Source organism: Giraffa tippelskirchi, chromosome 1 (assembly GCF_054371585.1).
Source record: "Giraffa tippelskirchi isolate mGirTip1 chromosome 1, T2T-mGirTip1v1.2.pri, whole genome shotgun sequence".
Classification (NCBI taxonomy): domain Eukaryota; kingdom Metazoa; phylum Chordata; class Mammalia; order Artiodactyla; family Giraffidae; genus Giraffa; species Giraffa tippelskirchi.
The window spans coordinates 167,397,213-167,413,832 of record NC_137275.1 but is presented as its reverse complement, the minus strand read 5'-3'; the positions used below and the strand labels follow the sequence as shown (position 1 = coordinate 167,413,832).

General features: G+C 36.0%; 1 protein-coding gene across 4 annotated transcripts in view; it reads right to left on the bottom strand.

Moving 5' to 3' along the window:
* The window catches only part of TMC1 (transmembrane channel like 1), a 390,992-nt gene that overhangs the window by 101,923 nt on the left and 272,449 nt on the right, over positions 1 to 16,620 (bottom strand). For all 4 annotated transcript variants that reach the window (XM_081505441.1, XM_081505443.1, XM_081505442.1 and 1 more), the window contains 2 exons: positions 8,722 to 8,769; positions 5,013 to 5,181 (listed from right to left, as the gene is read on the bottom strand). In XM_081505441.1, the coding sequence (XP_081361567.1) occupies positions 5,013 to 5,181; positions 8,722 to 8,769 (217 nt within the window). The remainder of the gene's footprint in view (positions 1 to 5,012; positions 5,182 to 8,721; positions 8,770 to 16,620) is intronic.

The following is a 16,620-nucleotide window of genomic DNA, read 5'->3' as shown; positions in this document are numbered from 1 at the left end:
TTCCAGTAACCTATTTATTATTAGCCTAGTGATTATTTGTACCTACTAAATCAGTTCAGTTCAGTCGTTCAGTCATTCTGACTCTTTGTGACACCACGGACTGCAGCATGCCAGGCTTCCCTGTCCATCACCAACTCCCGGAGCTTACTCAAACTCATGTCCATTGAGTCAGTGATGCCATCCAACCATTTCGCCCTCTGTTGGCCCCTTCTCCTCCCGCTTTCAATCTCTCCCAGCATCGGGGTCTTTTCTAGTGAGTCAGTTCTTTGCATCAGGTGGCCAAAGTATTGGAGTTTCAGCTTAAGCATCAGTCCTTCCAAATCAGGACTGATTTCCTCTAGGATGGATTGGTTGGATCTCCTTGCAGTCCAAGGGACTCTCAAGAGTCTTCTCCAACACCACAGTTCAAAAGCAATAATTCTTCGGCACCTTCTAAATAGTCCTCTTATTAAATACTCTCTCTTCGATTAACTGTTGGAGTTCCTTTCTCCTAACTAGACCTTGACTGATGAAGAAGGTGTAATCTGACTCAGGGTTAGTCAGAAACATGTTTTGTTGTTCACTCATGACCACACACAGTAGGTCTATGGCAAAAGATGTTTTTGAAAGTTACAGCTGAATAATAGGAAGACATACCCATAGTTTTATAGCCCACCTTACAAAATGACTTCACAATCTCCTTTCTGTCACACCAACCCAGAGTTTTTTTAGGGTTGTTGTTTTTGTTTGTTTGTTTTTTAGGGCTTCCCTTGTAGCTATGTTAGTAAAGAATCTGCCTGCAAAGCAGGAGACCCAGGTTCGATACCTGGATCGTGAAGATCCTCTGGAGAAGGAAACAGCAACCCACTCCAGTATTCTTGCCTAGAGAATCCCATGGACAGAGGAGCCTGGAGGGCTACAGTCCATGGGGTCACAAAGAGTTGGACACGACTTAGCAACTAAACCACCACCAGTGTTTTTAATCAGGTCATGGTTACTGAAACAGAAATTTAAATTAACTCTATAAAATAACATTTGTCATAGATAGTTTGGTTGTTTTTTTTTTTTTAACCCATTAAGATATTTTTCTTAAAATAATAATCCTGGTTTAAGCGAACTATGGAAGTACACTCTACTAGGATACAACTCTGAATGTCATTAAGTTGTTTCTATTTTAAACATTTGATGTTTATTATATAAAATCCTTCCCTGGTAGCTCAGATGGTAAAGAATCCTCCTGCAATGCAGGAGACCTGGGTTCGATTCCTGGCTTGGGGAGATCCCCTGGAGAAGGGCATGGTAACCCACTCCAATATTCTTGCCTGGAGAATCCCCATGGACAGAGGAGCCTGGTGGGCTACCATCCATATGGTTGCTGCTGCTGCTGCTGCTGCTAAGTCGCTTCAGTCATGTCCGACTCTGTGCGACCCCATAGACGGCAGCCCACCAGGCTCCGCCATCCCTGGGATTCTCCAGGCAAGAATACTGGAGTGGGTTGCCATTTCCTTCTCCAGTGCATGAAAGGGAAAAGTGAAAGTGAAGTCGCTCAGTCGTGTCCGACTCTTAGCGACCCCATGGACTGTAGCCTACCAGGCTCCTCCATCCATGGGATTTTCCAGGCAAGAGTACTGGAGTGGGGTGCCATTGCCTTCTCCGATATGGTTGCTGAGTTGGACACAATTGAGCGATTAAGCATACACACACATATAAAATCCTATGGTGCTATACAAGGATAACAAAATACTTACACAGAATGAATGATCTATTTCATGTTTGGATTTACCATGTAATTAAAGCTTGTTTCTCTACAATCCTAATACTAATTATGTAGTTTCTTGCTGTCTTAAACCCAGTACTTTATATGTTTAACATATTCAGATTCTATGATTCCTTCAAAAATCATATGAAATGTCAATACCCTTTTCTGATTGTCCTTATGAGATAGTTTTGTTTAAGACTCTAAATCACTTTGTACTTCTCTGACACATTTATACTGTCTTATTTCATAATAATTGTGTCTAAGTGGCCTCTCCCTTACTATGTTATTAATCTGTAGAGAATGGTGGCAATTTCATATTCCTATCCATATCCTCCAAAGAAATTAGCAAATTGTCTTTGACAGAAGTAGAGCTGAATATTTATTAAATAAATGTTTATGTACAGAGTTTTTCTGGATGACAGGATTACCAACAAGTACACTAAAATATAACAATGTCTTCCAAGTTATGGAAAGATATTTATTCCTACACTAAATGATCTCAGACTGGTATATTTTTAATCTTTGTGTTGTTAATTGTTGATTGCTCCAGGAAGATCACGCTGTGCTACAATGTATAGTTGTTGTCAGCTAAGTTACCTTCAAATAGGCAGATAATTAAGATACTGCATTTTTGCATAATTTAAATATAATAATGCATAATTAAAACATTGCATTAAAGGGAAATTGCTTTTCCAGGAACCACTCAAAGAAAGAGCTAATCATATTAAAAGAGCATAGTACAAGCATGCTTTGCTTCTGAAATGTAGGGCTAATTTGTATAAGAATGGCTTTTATCTTAGTTTTGATTTATTTAAACAATAGTTGTTAGGAAAAAGGAGGCATAATGTGCTGAATTTCTCACTGCTATAAATGTATTACTTATTCACTTAAAACTGGGTCAAGAAAAGCATATAATATTATTATAAATACTTCAAAATGCCAAACAAGGCAGTTTTTATTAACCATCTCCAAAGACAATTAACATTACAACCTTGGGTTTAGTTGGTTTCAAATGTATTTTCAGTGCAAGAAAAATTCCCTAAAGTGTTTCACATGAACATTTAAATAAAAGAAGATCATGAATTAATTAACCTAAATAAATGTTCCATGATTTGCCTACTAATCTTTCTCAAAACATATTTGCTAATACATTTTCTTAAAAACAGAAGGGCTTATCTTCAAAGTGAATGATAGAATATGGACCCTGAAATAGTGATCGGGACTGTCAATCATCATAAGTAATTTATATTATTTAAAATAGTTGTAAAAATTATGGCGGTAATAATATAATTTGCAAAACCTATGGAGATAAAATTCATTTTAGTCAAGACTGGTTCTACAGAGGAGAGAGGAGGGAGGGAGACAGGAGTGCTTCTGGCTTCTCAGAGTCAGGATGAGAGTGGGACCAGCTAAGGACAGACTCACAGGGACAAGACTGCCCCTGGTAACAGGGGCCAAGACCCAGTTGATTCACATGGTTCTATTTCTAGAGGTTGAGCCTTGACAGGAGGGCCTTGAGCAGACCAAGAAAGCAAAGGAATTCCCATCCGAGTCATATTTTAAGAGCAACATCTCTGAAGCACAGGTGGAGAGGAAAAGGCAAATTCTGGAACACAATCTATATCATTCATATGTCTATTGGTGATGTTTCTTCAATGAAATACCACTGTCAGAAAGCATCAGCTTTGCTAGTAGGAAATATTACTATCCTAATAATAGAAATAACAATCACAATAAGACATGAAACTTAAAAGGGTGTTTTGTTTTTGAAAAGAACAAAACATAAAAATACTTGAAGATAGACATAAAAAATATCAGAGTAAAACAGAAAGCAGGCAATGTCTTAGTATTCAAGGATAGAAGAAAGAAGAGGAGATTGGGGAGAAGGAGAAAAAGGAAGAGAAGGAAAAAGAAGAGGAAGAGAGAGATTTAAAACCTTAGGTCAACAAAAATACAATGAAGAAATGGGTGGGGTTATCTTTATTTTAAAAGGAACCATGGTCAACTAATGCTAAGCTTCTCTACTGACAAAATAGGGTCACAAATCGTAGCTAGTTATTGAATACCATAAGGTGTCATCTTAGGAGGAAATCTTGGAAAGTTCCTCAGCAATTAAAGTCCTAGGACTGTTTCAGAGGAGAGATCCTGTCACCTCATGGTGATTCCCATGCTCCACCTAGGGGTGCTGCTGCTGCTGCTGCGTCGCCTCAGTCGTGTCCAACTCTGTGCGACTCCACAGACGGCAGCCCACCAGGCTCCCCCATCCCTGGGATTCTCCAGGCAAGAACACTGGAGTGGGTTGCCATTTCCTCCTCCAATGCATGAAAGTGAAAAGTTAAAATGAAGTCGCTTAGTTGTGTCTGACTCTTCGTGACCCCATGGACTGCAGCCTACCAGGCCCCTCCGTCCATGGGATTTTCCAGGCAAGAGTACTGGAGTGGGGTGCCATCGCCTTCTCCACACCTAGGGGTGGCAGAGGAGCTATTCTCTTGAATCCTTTCCAAGTGGTCTAGGTTTCCTATTAGTAAATGTGTTTTACATATACAGTTTTTCCACCTGCCTGTCATCTGCATTTTCCAGGAAGCAAAGACCAGAAAATTATTTTCTTGGATTTTTTTTCCTAAACAGCATTTAATCTATTATTCTAGACAAAGGCAGCACTCAGAAAATCATTGGCCTGCTAGAAGTGAAAGACATAGAGTTATGTTAAAAAGGAAAGGACAGTCCAATCCTCTGTAGGGACAGATAGTTAATACTTTAGACTTTGGGAGCTACGTACAGCTCTGTCCCGTATTCCTCTTTGTTTTGTTTTGTTTTGTTTTAATTACAGTTTGATTAAAATGGTAAGAACCATTCTTGGCTCTTAGGTTGAAATTAACCATAGTTTGCCAACTCCTGCTCTGTAAGATAAGTGATTTGGGATCATGTTTACAAGTTTTTCATTTAACTTCATTAATGATGTATTTAACTAAAGGAATAACTTTAAAATATTTAAATTAACTATAATATGTTAATGACCCATGACAATTTAGATCTCTCATAAGGAAATCTCTCATAAGTTCATTCTCAATATATATTCATTTTAAAATTTTATTTTAATATTAAAATACATTTATCTAAGTGGAATAAAATGGTAGCACCAGACTAAGCTTGTTTTTCTGAAAGTAGTTTTAATTACCAATTTTAAGGCTAGGGAGTGCCCAAAGAGTGATCTTTCAGCATCAGGCACTTTTGAATGAAAAATAACATCAATTATAGATCAGAACTAACTTACGCTCCTCTCTTTAACCTCCTCCTTCTCTCTTTCTCTCTGGCCTTCCTTGTTTCTTCATCCTCTGGTTCAGGTTCTGGATCATCTTCATTGATAACATCTCTGGTCCGTTTCCTCTTTGGTCTCATGCTCTCTCTTCGAGGAAGTTTGTTTTCCTCCTCTTCCTCTTCGCCTAAACACAGCAGTTAATGCTTCAGTGGGTAGTTTCAGAAAAGTGCTTTCCCAATCCCAAATGTATTCTTACTTTTTAATTATCATTGTCACACCTCTGAGACCATAATCTAGCAATTTGTCATATCAAGATAAAATGCTGCTGCTGCTGCTGCTGCTGCTACCAAGTCGTCTCAGTCGTATCCGACTCTGTGCAACACCACAGACGGCAGCCCACCAGGCTCCCCCGTCCCTGGGATTGTCCAGGCAAGAATACTGGAGTGGTGCACCATGCCATATATATTTCATAGTCTGCCATTTAAATACACTTATCTACATTCTCATTTCTTGTGGTTTATCTGCTCAAATATGTGAGTATCAATCCCCAAATTCTAATAAAGCTTAGAATTCCAGCCTTCATTTACTTGTATAACTAGATGACTTGGGAGTTTAATATCATACCATGATCTCTCAGACCAAGTTTGTAGATTATCAATTCAATACATAAGGGTTGAGTGTTAAATCACTATGTGCTAATATTACTTCTATCTTAGAACAAACAATAAGAATGCAAGGAAATGCTATAAGCTAGAATAATTTTGAAGAAATTAATTTATGCTTTGACATTCTTCCTGATTCAAGTCATTCTCATTCTTTTTTTTTTTAACTTTTTTTAAAAAATTGAAGTATAGTTGATTTCTAATATTGTATTACTTGTTCAGGTGTACTGCAAGTGGCTCAGTTTTTTATATATATATATAAAATATATATATATATATTGCAGTTTATTTCCCACTATAGGTTTTTACAAGATATTGAATACAGTTCCCTGTGTTGCACAGTAAATCCTTGTTGCTTATCTATTTTATGTAAAATCATTTTCATTCTTAACTTCAAATACTTATTTGTCCTAAATTTCTTTCTCTTTCTCAGATCAAATTGATAGTAAATAACTTTGCTTGATCATTCTATCTTTTTGATTAGAAATAGGTAACTAATAAATTTAATACAAAATTGAGAGAAATAATATTATTTTATTTTATTCACCAACTAACAATTAATGCCTCATATGTCCATAACTTCTTTGCAAGCTTTCCAGTAAAGAGTAGGAGGAGAATTCAGTTGCTTCCTTTACTGTTTATGACAGACAATCCTACTTCACCTTCACTTGTGCTTTTTAACTTCTGATATTTAGAGTTAACTATTATTAAAAAAAACAAATATTACTCATAATTATCACTATCTTTTAAAATAGAAGCTACTACAGGGAAAAAATTGTGCTTTAATGGAAAACTATGAAGTGTCTGTACCATACCCTTCTGTGTTGTCTGATGCTGATTCTATGGAAGCTATTTTGTAACTTTGTAAGTTGTAGGTCACTAGATAGCAATGCAAAATAGTTCTTGTCCGTAGACAAGCAAGTGAACTCTTTTCATTGCAGACAACCTTCCACCACTAAAAAAGAAAGAAAAGAAAAAATCCCACAAAACAGTCATGTTTTCATTTGCACAATCATTTCAATATTCCTGATCTATAAATGTGTCTGTTCTTTGAATTTTCCTTTGAACTGGTAACTGCTATAAATGGCTCACCAGATTCCTCATTTATTAGTTAAATATGTTCATTTTTACATATCTATGTGTCATTATTTTATTTTTTTATAAATTTTGTTATCTTTTCAACATTACTTATTAAACTTTTATTGATATTCCAAATCTAAATAAGATCTAAACATTACCAATATTACTAAAGTTTGGCTAGCAGAGAGAAACAGGAGAATAACTTTTCTAACTAGGTTTTGAAAACTGTACTCTTGTCATCAAGACCAAAAATTTGTTATATACTGTGGCAGATGTTGCATGATATTCAAACCCCACTCTGGCATTCTGAAAATCTACCCAGCCTTTATTGTTCATTTTAGTCACTAATCATAGAAAGAACAAGAGCCTCATAGGAACTGAGAAAAAATTTCACTCTCAAATAACTCAAAAATTCAAGAAGCCACCTGGTACTCTGCATTTTAGTATATTTTACATTAAAGCTAAGCTATTAAACTTGCAGAGTTTTACCATGGATTAAAAGTATATCATTATATTCATCTTTTAGCACTTAGGACAAAAAGGCTATCTTTAGTGCTTTCACTAGTTTCCAAATATTCAAATTCTTAAAAAAAGGAGCGTTTTACAGTTGCCTACTAAATGTGGATTTGTATAAACATTACCTTTTGGAATGGACTCAATTCAGTTTTGAAGGGTAGCAGAATATACCACCTTAAAAAGACATTCAGAATATACCACTACAAAATATGCCACTTCAGTGTACTGACTATTTGAGATGTAGCACTTGAAAAGCAGCAAATGCAGAAAGAGATTTTTTCTGAATTCCTCTTGTCTGCCTGAAAATAGAGCCTCCAAAAGGAACTCAACTGTCATAAATCCCCTCCCCAGGAATTTCATCCCCAAGGAACACTATAGAAGTGTTCTATAGAGGAGACAATAGGTCAACACTACATGCAGAGATATTTTATCATAAACTATTACACCTCCAATCTGTTCTCTTAAAACTTATTCTCTCCCAGGAGACCTACATGCCCCTCCCTTTTCCCTATTAAGATGGCATTTAAGTGTAAATTTTAAGCCATTTCACACAATTATTCAGTTTCTTCTGGGTATCATCCATGTATACATGAGGTGCATGTGTTCATAAACTTCTGTTTTGGTTTGGTTTTCTTCTTAAACTGTCTTAGATTATAGGAGTATCAGTTAAGAAACTCAGAAGGGTAAAGGAAAAATTACTTTTCCTTCCCTATAGTAGTCAAGTCAGAGCCTCTAGGATCTATGTGAGACTCTGGGCTGTTTACATGCAGAATGTACCAAATTAATGAAAACAACTGTCACCATGAACATTCACTGGCTGTCATATTGGGCTTAGGTTTTTAATTGATAGTGTTGATGTATTCTCTAATTGAACTCTCCCTGAAATGCTGCACTTTCAGTTTTGATAAACTCAAAACTTTTGCTCATAAAATGGTCTTTCTCTGTTCTAGTCCATGAGTGGTTTTGCATGCTTGGGAAGGGGTCACAATCAGGCTCTTGACCTGAACCTATTCAAAGTAAAAACAACAGGGCAACTTGGACAAAATATTTATGAATTCAAAAGAACAGGTTTATTCATTTTTATTGAACAACCTGATCATTTACTCAAAAAGGCCAATCTGTTATATTGTAATAGATCCAGCCTCAGGGAAAACCTTTTAGGACAAAGACTTTAACAGGGAAAATAGTAAAGAAATAAAAAAGCAAATTTTTCTGGACCACCATCCACTTAATGATGGGCAACTTATAAATTGGGTGGAATGTGTATGTGCCAATTGAATGGAATCTCAAGCGAAGAGTCTATTTGATGGACTTGATCTCTCTTGTGAGACCATTGAAAGTCATCCACACATGCTCCTCTGTTTGCATAGGGTCTCATATTCCCACAAGATAAGAGGATGACGAATCCCCTAAATTCACTGCTATTCCATAGGAAACATATCCCAACTGGGTCCATTCCCACTTACTTGAACTTTCCTCAGTATCATCTTCTTTCTCTTCCACTTGGATTTGCACTGTCGAAGAATGAAAAAATATAATAATTCTTTAAATGACAGCACAATTGTTAATAACTGTTTTTTACTGTTATTACTTTCATTGTACAGTTTTCTGTGCAGTTAATAAATTTTTTCAATAAACTTGTCAAAATGAACATTGTTTATTAAAGATATACAGCTACAGCATCTTATACAGTGTTGTGCAAAGACTTCTCTGCTTCATCACCTTCAACAATTTGCAAAACATGTCAATCATAAGCCTGTCAGTTCAATTCAAAATAATTTCAACCAAAATAAATTCTGTTCTGCAGTAAGTAGACTTAGGGTTTGTTGGGTCATTTCATTGTATGATAAAGAAAATTGTTAACAAAGCTACATCCACATGCACAAACCATTTGGTTATCATAACCAAATTAACTTATTAAAATAGAGAAGATTTCATTCTAACCAGCAACCCAGTGTCAAAGAAGCTTTCAAAAATGCTTAAAAGCTGGTATTTCCTATTTTAATTATTTCTATATATATTATATGCAGTCTAAATTTTCCCATATATGATTTACCTTGACAATGTGGAGATAGGTGATTTAACAGTTCTTTTAAGACAAAGAATGTTTCTTTTGTTTATTCCTCCCCTCATCCTCAGGGTCTTGTTTTCAGCTTAGCTCCATTTTTATAAAGGCATATACAAGTTTTATAAAATTTTAATGGTACAATAATATCAGAAAATATATTAATTGGCAGATTTTTCCACTTGTCAACTACTGTCTGTTCATCATAGGTTGAGTCAGCCAGAGACAAAGATCTGTAACTTGCCATGGCAAAAATCACAGCAGACTATTTCTTTAAATCACACTCTAGTAACTCATTTAAAATATTAATTTACACATTATATTTAAGGTAGATGAGCCTAAGTCCAAAACAGCAAAGATAATAAACAATGCTGCTGTGAACAGAGGAAACAACCTCTGGTTTTGTTTCTGCACAGCACTGTCAAAGGTTATTATTCAGAGCTTGACAGGTATATTGAAAAGGCAGCGCATACAGAGTTTAAATTCTATTCACAAAGAAGATTATTGTAAAAAGCACTTTTTGCCTTTAAACAGCATATGCATAAAAAATTTTACAATATGCAAAAATGTTATCACTCAATGTCAGCCATGGAATAGGAAAATAAGTGTTCTTTTGTTCAGAGTGGACATATGCCTTTGTCACTGGCTGTAACTGGATCTGCAAGGGACAAAAGTCTTTATGTCACTACTGAGAGTTCACAATAGTGACGGCAGACACTTCTCAGAAGATATTTTATAGTCAACAATAAGTCATGGTCTTACTTGCAATTAATGCTACCACCAGATTTCTTCAGTCAAAGAAGAATTTACTTAGGAAGGCATCTTAATGATATAAGATTAGCCTTAGATCAAGGTCTGATCAGTGGCGTAATATAGGAACAGCTGAGGACAAATAGCAAAGGCTGATACACAACCCCTTTTGCACCATGCATAGCCAAACCAAAAATTCACACAAAATGCTAAACTGATTTTTAATAATCAACTCACTAGACATGGTTAAAGTTAAATAATGAAATGGAGGAAAATACTAAACAAATAGAGATACAAGCAAATCTTTAGGAAAGATTACAATCCTATTAAACAAAAGCAGCAAAATGAAATGTCCCAAGCCAAGGAGATGAGTGACAAATCAATTTCCTCTGATAACCAGAAGAGAGAAAATGCAGGGCTAGAATCATGGATCACCTTCTAAGGTACAGGAAGGATAGTTATAAATTGCCATTAAATAAAACCTAAAAAATCCATAAGGGGAGATAGCTCTGCTGTGGTTGCAAGTAGAGAAGAAAAAAGAGCTATGGTTTCTGAGTGATGTAACGGACAGTATTGCAGAAATAGCCTCTTCACTTTTCTTGAGGTGACTTTCCAACAGCGATACTCATCTGTGCATGATCATCTACACATTCTCAGTAGGTGCATTCTTTGTTTAACAGTGTTTCTTTTGTCTGGCACTTGAGTCAGGAGCTATGGAGCCATTGTTTTTATAGGTATTGTGACCATAATTGGTTTATTCTTGATTCAAACCCTCAGCAAAGGCAGCATCAGCATCAGTAACTAAACAGCAGCACCATGACCAGGAGATTGAAGACTCCATCAAGAGCCTCAGACGAAGCTTGATTTTAATGTAACCCTATTTGGTCTGAAAAGCCACTGTCAATGCTGATCTGCATCTCCTGAAGCTCAAAGTGATGCTGAAGAACAAAGCTAAGAAGCCCCTCCCAAACAAAAGCCTGTGCAAAAGAATAACTCAGAATATTTAAATGCGAGTTACAGACTGTCTTTCCCTTCTCAGGCAATTTTTGGCATGGCTTGTTGCCATCCCTTCTCTCAGCAATCCCTGATAGCTTGCTCCCAATCATATGACCTTTTCATGTTCTGGATGTTTCCCAAAGCCTATTGATTATGTACTTTAAAAATAACCTCTCTCCTGGGGAGTGATGGGAGGAGAATGGGACAGTGGCGGGGGGGTGGTTCCTGTTTAAATGTTGAAGGCAGCAAGCAAAACTACACTGAAGTATGCTTATTTAAGAGAAGAATATGCAATAGGAGCAGATGAACTCCTAGGCAACCCAGATCCTCATTTCATGCAAATAGACCCAGTAATTAGAAACAGTAAAAGGAAACAACAGCAAAATGTCACATTTTAGAGGCACTGGAATTGTTCAAAAAAGTGGATGTTGTTCCAGGTTTTCCTTTTCAGTCTATAGTACTGAAAATATTTTATGGTTCTTCAGGATCAGAGTGGCCAAGTAGCTGGAAGAGCTGAATGATATCACCTGTTTCTCTGACCCACATTTAGCTCATGAAGGGATTATTGTAGCACCAGATCATTCCTTTGGAAACTGAAAATTCATTTATTCAATTAGCGTTTATTGCGCATTTACAAGGGTCTACAGAGCAAAGTGTTCTGGAGTAGGAGTTTGTAGACTATAGAAGAAAAGTAACAATCCTTAAGGAGCCTAGCTATTTGATGCAAAAGAATGACTTTATAACAATGAGATTCAAGTTTAGGTATGAACATCCTATCTAGTTTACTTGGGTTATTGCAGCAATTACTAGTTATGTTTATTAGCAATGTACTAGTTATTTTTTTAGGGTTCCTTTGTGTATGAGCAAATGTCAATATCAGTTCTTCCCATATAAATGGGGTACATTTCCAGGGAATAGAGCCAATATTTCATAATAACTGTAAATGGAGTATAACCTTTTAAAAATGGAAAAATGAAAAATGATGTAAAAAGTTACATACAATAAGGGTAAGTAAATAAACTTTGATATTGAAAACAAAAGTACTGCCTTTATCAAAACTGGGCATATACACACACTTTCATGTTTGCCTGCAAAATGGTAAGAAACTGCTCATTAATTAAATTAGATTTGTATTACTTAAGAAAACATTAAAAAATAAATAAAATTTAAAAAATAAACCTTTCAGCTCAGACTTAACTGCCCTGAGACAGACATTAATCAATGCCATAACAAGCACATTTCCAAGTCTTCAGTGAAGAACCCATGTCATCAGTATGTGGTATGATGTGGGATGTGAGAGGAAAAGAAGAATCAAGGATAATTCCAAGGATTTTGGCTTGGGTAGCTGCGAGGGTGGAGATGCAAGACAAAGAGAGAGGAGGCTCCAGGGAAAATAGGTTAGGTAGCAACTGTTGAAGTTCAGGAGTTTAATCTGACTGGATGAAATCACCAAACCATATTAAGGTATCATTTCTCCTACAGGGAATGGCCCAGGACTTGGCTTCCATTAATTTATCAAAACACTATCACTGGTGGATGTTAAGTAGGGAATGGAAGCCACTGTCTGTGAAAGTGAACAAAAATGATGGAATGTGATCTTTCTTCTTTTCATGTATCTACAAGGACATAAGATCTGATTCAGTTTAACTCACCAGGTCCATTCATTTTTACTAGTCTTAGGTCAGGATTAGAAAATATTCAGGCTTCCCAGGTAGTGCCAGTGGTAAAGAACCCTCCTGCCATTGCAGGAGACATAAAAGACTCAGGTTCGATCCCTGGGTTGGGAAGATCCCCTGGAGGAGGGCATAGCAACCCACTCCAGTGTTCTCGCCTGGAGAATCCCATGGACACAGGAGCCTGGCGGGCTACAGAACATAGGATTGTAGAGAGGGCAGACACAATGTAAGTAACTTAGCACACTTGCACTCAAAAAGATATTCAGGACATTTGTTTATAACAATCTGAATTCCTTCAAGTCATGGACTTGAGCATGATATTCTGGAAGCCACAGAGTAAAGACACTAATTATTTAGCTATTATAGCGATCAAATACTTTAATGAACCTGTAAACTATAAGACATTTAAAAAAATCCTCTGGAGTAGGAATAACAGAATGAGATCATTACACAACTGTCAACAAGGTATCTGGGGAAAAGGTTTAATTTGACAGACCTAGGCTGATATTCTTTCCTTAATACCATTAAAAACCTTAAAATCATAGGGTCTTCCATAAAACCACTGAAAAAATCATGGGGTGCATACATTCAACAATACACTAATGGAAATTTGTATAATAAATGCCAAAAGACTGGTCATATTTTCAAACATTATAATATCTTGGAGATACTAAATAGTTATTTTACATTTCTGTGGTTACAAAATCACAAAAAAGAATAATAATTTTGGTTTTTGTTAAGACTCACCCAAGGAGGGAAGGGGCAGGAAAAAATATATATATAACTGCTGTAGTAACTGTCATTCTCTAATGTTTTTCCTTTTGAATTATATTTATTTTTAAGGCCCTGTGGCCCTTAAGAAATAGAAAATAAATAGCTGCTGATGCCTGCTTTATTAAAAATACAATATAAAATATTGTATTTGCCAAATGCAAAAGAATTAAGTCTATGGAGAAACACATTTTACCACAAGGTTCCAGAGAGACAACCCTGAGATAAAAAAAGAGGAAAATAGGAAATTCACTCAAAATAAAGATTCCCACCTTCTATCCTTTCACAATGAAAATAAGAGGGGATGCACACCAAATTTTTTGGTACTTTTTCCTTCTGTTTCCATAGTATATAAAATTACAGTTAAACAGGCTGAGTGAAATGGGTAGCTGGTATATTTCCAAATTCTACCACTCACCCCTGAACTGTCAAGAGCAAATATGAAATGATGAAGCATCATTCTCCAAATGGCAAATTATATACAGGAGTGTTTGCAAAAAACTGCAATTAGATATTCCTTGACACCATGGTCTACAGAAAGAACAAAGCAACTCTTATTCTATGTGGTTTGGAGGGTTGACTTTATTTTAACTATATCCAGGAAATAGATAGCTATTTACAAAAGCATTTAGAGCTCTCAGTAGTTACAAAAAAGTAAGTGGTGAGTCTTTCTTTTTCTTTGCATTTAGATTATTTTAGGGGGGGAAGGACATTTCTTATTTAACCATGCTGTCTTAATATATATTCAGAGTGTGTGCTTTCACATTACAATTGCCACGACAAAGGGCAACCGCTGTAAATAAATGTGCTAAAATGAAAATACGTTCTCCTGTGTGAGTTTTTGTGGCTATTAACCCAATGAAAATAGTGTGTTATAAACCCTTGACGACTTTGCTTCTATATCCTTGGATTGCTTAGAACAAAAAGGAATCTTTCTGTTGCCCATAAAATTTCTGTAATATTCCTATGAAGAAGAAGGGTTGTCCGGATTCATGGGTAAACAAATAAAACAAAACAAACAAAAAACACAAAAACTGTAAAACAACTGAAAGAAGATGATTGTTCTCAGAGCATAAAGAGTGTGAAGCAAGGCTGACTGAACTCTATACAGTCTCTACCCATCCTTCTTAGCACCAGCCTTTGTTCACACAGAAGATGCTAATTAATTCTCATTAGCATACATTAGCAAATGTTAATGAGTGTCTTCTAAAGAGCAAAAGGCAGTGGGGGCAGAATAGAGTCATGATGAAAGCTGAGTGGTGAGAGAAGGGCTCCAACAAGACAGGCAGAAAAAAGAAAATGAGGGCAGCTTAGAACTTGAATTTATTTTATGAAATTTAGAATTTGTTTCTCTGACAAAATATTAATAGGATTAAGGATGATATAATTTATTTTTCCTTAAAAAAAGAAAAAGTAAGTCATTGACTAGAATGACTCATTCTTTTTTCTGCTCTTTAGCTGTTTGGGAACAATTACACATTATAGGATTGGCTACTCAACTAGCAATATTAGCTAACACTGTCATCAGTTAATGAAAAAGAATTCTGAATTCTAGGTGTCCTCAGGAGTTTATATAGCTGCCAGGCTCCTCTGTCCATGGAAGTCTCCAGGCAAGAATACTAGAGTGGGTAGCCATTTCCTTCTCTAGGGGATCTTCCAGATCCAGGGATCAAACCCAGGTCTGTGGCACTGCAGGCAAACTCTTTATGATCTGAGCCACCTGGGCTTCCCTGGGAATGCAGGAGACTGGGGTTCAATCCCTGGGTCAGGAAGATCCCCTGGAGAAGGAAATGGCAACCCACTCCAGTATTCTTGCCTAGAGAATTCTATGGACAGAGGAGCCTGGCAGGCTATAGTCTATGGGGTCACAAAGAGTCAGACACAACTGAATGACTAACACACTTAGGAATTTGTAAGTATTGCTATCAACTATCCACCCATGCCAATTTCTTCCTCACACACTCAATTTATAATATTCAATAAGACCAAACCCTTAAGTAATTTGTAGGTAGTCTGTCATTTTATTAAAATAGCTCACATAAAATGTGATATATGTGTTCATTTATATCCTAAGGGCAGTGGGTTAATATCTGAGTACTCTAGTTAGTAATCCACAATAATAGAATGAAGTTTTAACATCCAAAAGACTAGTCAGAAGTACTTCAGCCATCTCTACCTCAACCTAACATCCAAAAGACTAGTCAGAAGTACTTCAGCCATCTCTACCTCAAACTAACACTGGATGATTTGTTAAGTGAAGTAATGCTTCTTAGAAGTGAACTTCATGAAATCAAATGTGAAAGAGAGAGAACTATTGGTCTGTTTCTCTAAAAAATCCTGATTAATACAAAGAGTATCTGCCTTCAAGGTCATCTTGATAGAATTAGACAAATACTAGAAACAATAACACAAGATATAATGGCAAGTTCCCCAGAGACATACAAGCATAAATGTTTATTATAAATATCTGTTATATATTATAACTCTATAAATATCTATTAGAGTTCATAAGAGAGTGAGATTATGCTCATTAGGACTCAGGATATTCAATTTTTGTCACATTTCTTCAAATATTTCTGGAAATAGGCAGAACATTAATCAATACAAATGAACATGTTTCAGTACTTAATTCCATTTGGATTAATTCCAATTCCTTCAAGATCATGGCCATAAAGAACAAAGTTTATTTCTATCACTGGCCTAGTACTGAAAAATAGGAGCAAAAAAGAAGGACTTATGCTCATTTGGGTTCCTAAGACTATAGCATTCATATCATAGAACTGGAAAAGGCAACTCTGAGCTTTCAAGTTGGCAGCTAGCTCTAGTAGAAAGAGTCTGAGGTTTTAAGTCAGATAAACTCATATTTGAGTTTTGGCTCTGCCACAATTTTATGCCATAACTTTGGATAATTCATTTAAATTCTCTATGTCTTAGAGAAAGGAAGGAATAATAACCATCATGCCAGGAGAACTAAATGTAATAACAAATGCAGGTACATAATATAGTGCCTCACACATAGCAAAAGTTATAATAATCTACAGGGACAGTTCAAATGCTTTTATGCATACTTAAACAAAAATTTTACATCTTTCACCTAAAATTCTAGA